The following is a 7,751-nucleotide window of genomic DNA, read 5'->3' on the forward strand; positions in this document are numbered from 1 at the left end:
GCAGAACCTTCCAATACACCTCGGCTGCTGCAGAACCTCATAATACACCTCGGCTGCTGCAGAACCTCATAATACACCTCAGCTGCTGCAGGACCTCATAATACACCTCAGCTGCTGCAGAACCTTGCAATACACCTCAGCTGCTGCAGAACATCACAATACACCTTAGCTGCTGCAGAACTCATAATGCACCTCAGCTGTTGCAGATCCTCATAATGCACCTCAGCTGTTGCAGAACCTCATAGTGCACCTCAGCTGCTGCAGAACCCTAAAATACACCTCAGCTGCTGCAGAACCTCATCATGCACCTCAGCTGTTGCAGATCCTCATAATGCACCTCAGCTGTTGCAGAACCTCATAGTGCACCTCAGCTGCTGCAGAACCCCATAATACACCTCAGCTGCTGCAGAACCTCATAGTGCACCTCAGCTGCTGCAGAACCCTAAAATACACCTCAGCTGCTGCAGAACCTCATCATGCACCTCAGCTGCAGTATAAGTAAAGGTGTATAGTAGGCAGCGGAGTATTGGATGTTTGCTGGCTCTCGGAGTGCAGACACATACTGACCTCTCCCTGTAGCCACGTTATGATTTACACAGCCGGTGAGCCCGCACAGCCGGTGAGCCCGCACTGCCGCTGACTTTTTCTCGAGTTCGTTGTTTCTCGTCCTGGATAGTTTCCTGCTCCTCGTTCAGCGTTTCTGTTGTGTGATCCGCGGCTAAATATGTGGAATCATCCGTATGTTAATGTCCGTCCACAGGGAAACCGGTGAATTTCGAAGAATATGGAGACGAGCATGTCCCTGCCAGTATCCTGAAGACGTTCCTGCGGGAACTCCCAGAACCACTGCTGACCTTCGGCTCTTACCGGACTATCCTCGAAATCACCAGTGAGTACAAAGAGGGGCCCCACAGCTCACCTTCCGCAGGGTCCAACAAGCTGCTCCTTCTCCCCTCTCGTAGCATACAGTCTAATAGAATGAAAAGCTGCAGCTGCATCCCCCTCCTATCCCCTCCTCCATTTTTTCATACTTTTTACACTTTTCAGAATTATTTTTACCATTAAAGTCATGTATTTTTTTTTAACATCACTTTGTCAGTTCACTTCACCCCTGCAGTAAATCACAGAGTTTAGCGTCTCATGCTATCGACATCAGCAGAGCTGTTCAGTTCAGTGATTGGCTGCAGTGGTGATGTCACGTTGATACTTCACATTACCACTGCTGCCAATCACTGAGCTCAGCTGCTCGTGCTATCTACATTGGAAAGGCCACTGAGTTTAGCGATTGGCTCCAGTATTGATGTCACGTTGACTGTTCACATAATCACTGCAGCCAATCGCTGAGCTCAGCATCTTATACTATCCACATCAGCACAGCTGCTCAGCTCAGTGATTGACAGCAGCGCTGACATCACATTGACAGTTCACATCACAACTGCAGCCAATGACAGAGCGCTATGGAACGTACTATCTACATCAGCAGAGCTGCTAAGCTCAATGATTGGCTTCAGTGGTGACATCAATTTGACAATTCACATCACTGCTGCAGCCAATCACTGTATTCAGCAGTTCATGCTATCTACATTGGCAAAGCTGCTGATTTTAGTGATTGGCTGCAGTGGTGACCTTATGATAACCATTCAATTTGACAATTCACATCACCACTGCAGTCAGTCACTGAGCTCAGCAACTCATCTACTGCTATCTACTTTGGCAGAGTTGCTAAGCAAAGTGATTGGCTGCAGTGGTGCCATCTTATCAACAGTTCACATCATAGCTGCAGCCAATTAGTGAGCTCAGCAATCTGTGCTGTCTACATTGGCAGAATTGCTGAGCTCAGTGATTGGCTGCAGCAGTAAACATCACGCTGACAGTTCACATTGTTACTGCAGTCAATCACTGAGCTCAGGTGCTCATGCTATCTACATCAGCAAAGCGGGCTGCTTCATTCAGTGATTGACAGCAGTGTTGACATCACATTGACAGTTCAAATCACCACTGTAGCCAATCACAGAGCTCAGCGACTCATCTTATCTACATAAGCAGAGCTGCTGAGCTCAATGATTGGCTGCAGCCGTGACATCATATTGACAACTCGCATAACCGCTGCCGCAAATCATTGAGCTCAGCAAATCATACTAAGTCGACAGAGCTGCTTAGCTCAGTGATTGCCTGCAGCGTTGAGCGTCACATCAATATTTCACATCACCCATGCCGCCAATCACTGAGCTCAGAAGCTTGTGCTATATACATGGCAGAGCTGCTGAGCTCAGTGATTGGCTGCAGCGGTGATGCAAACTGTCGGCAGAAGCCATCATTGGACTCATGTAACCTGCAGCCGGTTTCTCTTCTAGGCGTGGAGAGCATCCTGCGCGTCAACAGGTGCAAACAGATCGTCCACGACCTCCCAGAGCACAACTATGCCGTCCTCAAATATCTCATGTGCTTCCTAAATATGGTGAGCGCCTCGCAGCTTCTGGGCAGTAACTAAGCGGGAACCCAACATATCAGTCTATGGGCCGTGGAGGAAGGAAAAAGACACCAGGACCTTCTGTTCTGGGTGCAAACCTGTCACAATACGGAGGGGAGGGTCAAATTATTACCATTTTTATAAGTGGCACCTCGTCTTCTGCTTCTAATAAAGCTGATTTCAAAACGTCCCACTGCTAAGAGTCAATAAAACAGCAGTGGCAAGCTTTCAATTTCCCAACAGCACTCCCGCAGGAGAAATGGGGTATTACATGGGTCACAACAAAACCTAAAAAATATGTTTCTAATGTCTATGGTAGGACAATTTCCTTTAAAAAGGGGGTTTCCAGAGTAGAAGCACAGCAAAATCTAAAAATAATACGCCTCTAAAGTCTATGATAGGACTACTCCCTTAAAGGGTGTTCCCAGAATAGAAGAACAATAAAGTCTAAAAATTATAAGCCTCTAAAGTCTATCATAGAACTACTCCATTAAAAGGGGTTTCCAGAATAGAAGCACAATAAAGTCTAAAAATTATACACCTCTAAAGTCTGTGATAGAACTACTCTCTTAAAGGGGGTATGCAGAATAGAAGCAAAATAAAATCTAAAAATTATACGCTTCTAATGTCTATCATAGAACTACTCCATTAAAAGAGGTTTCCAGAATAGAAGCACAATAAAGTCTAAAAATTATACACCTCTAAAGTCTATGATAGAACTACTCTCTTAAAGGGGGTATGCAGAACAGAAGCAAAATAAAATCTAAAAATTATACGCTTCTAAAGTCTATAATAGTACTACTCCATTAAAGGGGATTTCCAGAATAGAAGCACAATAAAATCTAAAAATTATACGCCTCTAATGTCTATGATAGAACTACTCTCTCTTAAAGGGGGTTTCGAGAATGGAAGCATAATAAAGTCTAAAAATTATACGCCTCTAATGTCTATGATAGAACTATTCTCTTAAAGGAAGTTTCGAGAATAGAAGCATAATAAAGTCTAAAAATTATACACTTCTAATGTCTATGATAGAACTACTCCCTTAAAGGGGGTTTCGAGAATAGAAGCATAATAAAGTCTAAAAATTATACGCCTCTAAAGTCTATGATAGAACTACTCTCTTAAAGGGGGTTTCGAGAATAGAAGCATAATAAAGTCTAAAACTTATACGCCTCCAATGTCTATGATAGAACTACTCTCTTAAAGGGGGTTTCGAGAATAGAAGCATAATAAAGTCTAAAAATTATACGCCTCTAAAGTCTATGATAGAACTACTCTCTTAAAGGGGGTTTCGAGAATAGAAGCATAATAAAGTCTAAAAATTATACGCCACTAAAGTCTATGATAGGACTACTCCCTTAAAGGGGGTTTCCAGATCAGAACACCTTCTTAGGGAATTAATATAGGAGGAGTCTTGTGTTCAAAATCCTCATTTTTTTGAGGGGAGGTCCAGGGGGAGAGCACTAACAAGGAATGTCTTATACACCTTTAAAGTTTATGATAGGACTACTCCCTTAAAGGGGGTTTCCAGAATTGAAGCACTTGTTTTGGCAGCGAGTGACATTTTCTCAGCCGTTAATACTTCACCTCTGTGCACTTGTTAAGAGGCGGTAATGAGGTGTGCGGAGTTACTACATAACCTTCCCGGTAATTAACCAGCAGAGCGTTGGGTTATGGCCGGAGCGCGCAGCACATTAATCCTGCGCGATCGCCGCCGCTCACCATCCAGTTTGCAGGAACGTAACTCTACAAATGTTTGTTGTGATGTGCGCATAAATCTGATTACTCAATTAGAAAAAATGTTATTAGCGATTTCCCCATGTGACACATTAAAGTCATTAGATTTATAATCACGCGGGCGGAACTGCATTATTATAGCGGAATCTATTATGCGCACGGAAAATAAATATACCGTATATCCCACCAATTATCCTGCAATTTCCCTCTCGCCAAAAATAACAGCTAGTCGTGGAATCTAAATAGGAGGGAAGATTTTCATTTTTCATGAGCTAAATATTCCTGTTTGCTTTATCAGCTGCTGCTTGGCATTGAGTGGCGTGTCATCATTTTTTTGGATTAGGCACCATTTTGCCAATTAAATAATAGATTTTTCACAATTTAATAATGAGAGATTAGGTCCCTTTATTTTTACCCATTTTTCATAAATTTGAAAATTTAATTTGCTTTATCAGCAGCCTCTTGGCATTGGGTGATGCCAATTGATTTTTTTATTTTTTTTTGCAGCATTTTCCTATTTAAAAAAAAAAAATAAATAAATAAATAAAAGTTGTGGTTTATATTGTCTTGCTTAGATTCTATTAGACAAATTTGGACTGACCTTCATCTCTTTTATTGACAGGTTTCTACAGAAAGTCTTTCCAACAAGATGACCGCATCCAATCTGGCCTGTGTATTTGGGGTGAATTTAGTGTGGCCACAAGAGGGCGCTCCATCCATAAACGCTCTGGTTCCCGTCAATACATTTACAGAACTGATAATTGAATATTATTCAAAAATCTTCGACGCCAGAACGTTCCCTGGAGAAACTTTACCCTAAACCTTGCTTTTAAGAAACTTGGAGTAACTAAACTTTTTTTTTTTCTTGTTCTATTTTATAATTTTGTCCAGAATAGAAAGTTATAAAACTTTGCAAAATGCTTTATTAGGTGACTTTTTTTATTCCTGTAAAAAAATTAAAAAAAAACCCAGTCTATTTGCCTGCCTTCAGCAGTATCGATATCAGAAAATTTTTCATTTGGATGATGGCAATGAAAGCGTCAGCTCCGCAGCGGAGGAGGTAAGTGCTGACACAGTCATTGCCAGCATCTTAGAACTTTCTGATATCAATGGGGAAAAGCAGAGACTTGGAAGCCACTCACATGCAATTCTTTTTTTTTTTTTTTACAGGAATGAATAAAAATTCCCTAATTTTCAAACTTTTATAACTTTCCATAATAGACAAAATTCTAAATAAAAAAAAATTAAAGTTTAGTTATTCTTTTATGGAATTTTTCAAACTTGATTTCTCATAAAAATGTTACAAAATCTTGCACTCAAAAAGGTCACTGGATTAATGTTTATTTTTGATATTCTGTTCTAGATTCTTTTATGTAAATATTTTATTTAAAGGCAAAGTACAGTTAAAAAAAATGTAATTTTTGCTGAATATCGAATAAGATTTGCATATCCTTATCTTTTTTTTTTCCACAGGAGGCAGCTTACATAGGTCTGAAATATGCTTAATATATATATATTTTTGAAACTATCAAATTTTGGAAAATGACATAATTTATGGTTTCAGTGATTTGTACAGAAAAAAAAATTCTAACTATAAAATCTGTGATCGATTGTTACAGTGACATCTGCAGGCTGAAGGCAGTACTGCACCAAAATTAATAAAACATTTGGATTAAAATCCAATTATTTCATTTTGTTGTAGATTTCATTAAAGAACATTTTTTATAACAAAGTTTTTTGTGTTTTTTTTTTTTTTTTAAAGCCAACCATAAACCTAAGATAACTAAGGAATCAATTGGCGGATCACTTTATATATGTCATAGGTCATGTCCCTGTATTCCATGCGGGCCCTGGCGCTGAGCCCGCATGTTTTCTGGCATATAACAGCTGATCTATGTCCCTATGTTCTTCGATGCCTCGCCATTTTAAAGATCTCTGCTTGTTGTCAGTGGACGGAAGAATTCCTATTTAGTATCAAAGGCCAAAAAAATGCCGGACTTCATCCTTCTCACAGCTGAGGGTTTGCTACTGTTGTATCCTTTTACACATAGCAGAAGCAGAGTTCATCTTTTCAGAATTTTGCAAAGTCAGCTGCCTCCACGTCCTGTGCTTTAATCCGACATCCAATAGTCCAGAAATGCAGACCCAAAAGGGCCCGAGGTACTAATATTATATATTTGAGGGTCCTGTTATTAAAAAAAAAAATTGCATTTGGCACTCCATCTTTATATACATTAACTTTTACAAATATATTATATATTTATTTTTTTATTTTATATAAAGTGCAAATCAAAAAAAATTTGTGAGCACCCAGGAATTTTTTTATGTATTTATTATTATTATTATTATTATTATTATTATTTGATTTTATTTATTCCTAGTTTTTAAATATATAGTTTTCATTTTTTCGACTGTAATACCCCATTGGTCCACTAGGTGTCAGTAAAAAACTCCAAAAAAAGAAGCCTTAAGCCATGTGACATTTATTAACTCCGCGCTGAATGTCACGATTTTCACTGCAGAGGAAGAATTTGCCGTCTAATGGCTCCGAGATGGAGCTAAACCCGCACCTTCCATTTCCTTATTTGCTTTATTCGACCCTTTCTATGACGGATTGTTAAACTTCCGCCTCCCGAGCTTTTGTGATTAATGGTAAACTGCGGAGTTAATATGTATATCCAGCCAATTCCTGGCAGATCTGTGCTCGCTGCACTCGGCAAACAATGGTTTCAATTACTTTCGACTTTATGGTTTATGCAAATTTAGGTCAATAAAGAAAGGAGCTGAAGAAGTGGTGAGCGGAAAATGGGCCACGTTTCCTCTCCTCGGTCTCCAATCGGCCATTATTGGAGGTCAAAATGTTTTTGTGTTTTTTTTTTTCTGAGCGAAAGTTTCTTAAAGGCAACTAGAAGAAGCTCAGAGGAGCTTTACAGATCTACAACCAATCAATGTCGTTAGGCGTAAATAGAATTCTCTAATATCAATCTGAACATGGAAACGTTGACAACAGCAGGACATGAGTGGCCTGACTTTATCATAGACAGTGACCCATGATATTAGGTCACTACATTAGTAGGGATATGGCTGCTGATAATAAGGACAGTACCATAATGTAGGCGTGAATAGAATTCTATAATGTCAATCTGAACATGGAAACATTGACAGCAGCAGGACATGAGTGTCCTGACTTTATCTCAGACAGTGACCCATGAATTCATGTCACTACATTAGTAGGGATATGGCTGCTGATAATAAGGACAGCACCACAATGTAGGCATGAACAAAATTCCTTCTAATCAATCTGAACATGGAAATGTTGACAGCAGCAGGACATGACTGTCCCAACCTTATTGCACACAGTGACCTGTAAACTCATGCCAGTACAATAGTAGGGATATGGCTGCTGATAATAAGGACAGCACCATAAAGTAGATGGGAATAGAATTCTCTAATATCAATCTGAACATGGAAACGTTGACAGCAGCAGGACATGAGTGTCCTGACTTTATCTCAGACAGTGACCTATGAATTCATATCATTA

General features: G+C 39.8%; 1 protein-coding gene across 2 annotated transcripts in view; it reads left to right on the forward strand.

The window, feature by feature from the left end:
• The window catches only part of ARHGAP8 (Rho GTPase activating protein 8), a 191,652-nt gene extending 185,751 nt beyond the window's left edge, over window positions 1–5,901 (forward strand). For both annotated transcript variants that reach the window (XM_077266616.1, XM_077266610.1), the window contains 3 exons: window positions 761–889; window positions 2,355–2,458; window positions 4,833–5,901. In XM_077266616.1, the coding sequence (XP_077122731.1) occupies window positions 761–889; window positions 2,355–2,458; window positions 4,833–5,030 (431 nt within the window). In that variant the 3' untranslated portion in view covers window positions 5,031–5,901. The remainder of the gene's footprint in view (window positions 1–760; window positions 890–2,354; window positions 2,459–4,832) is intronic.
• The last annotated feature ends 1,850 nt before the right edge of the window (window positions 5,902–7,751 follow it).

This window comes from Ranitomeya variabilis, chromosome 5 (genome assembly GCF_051348905.1).
Source record: "Ranitomeya variabilis isolate aRanVar5 chromosome 5, aRanVar5.hap1, whole genome shotgun sequence".
NCBI classification, from domain to species: Eukaryota; Metazoa; Chordata; class Amphibia; order Anura; family Dendrobatidae; genus Ranitomeya; species Ranitomeya variabilis.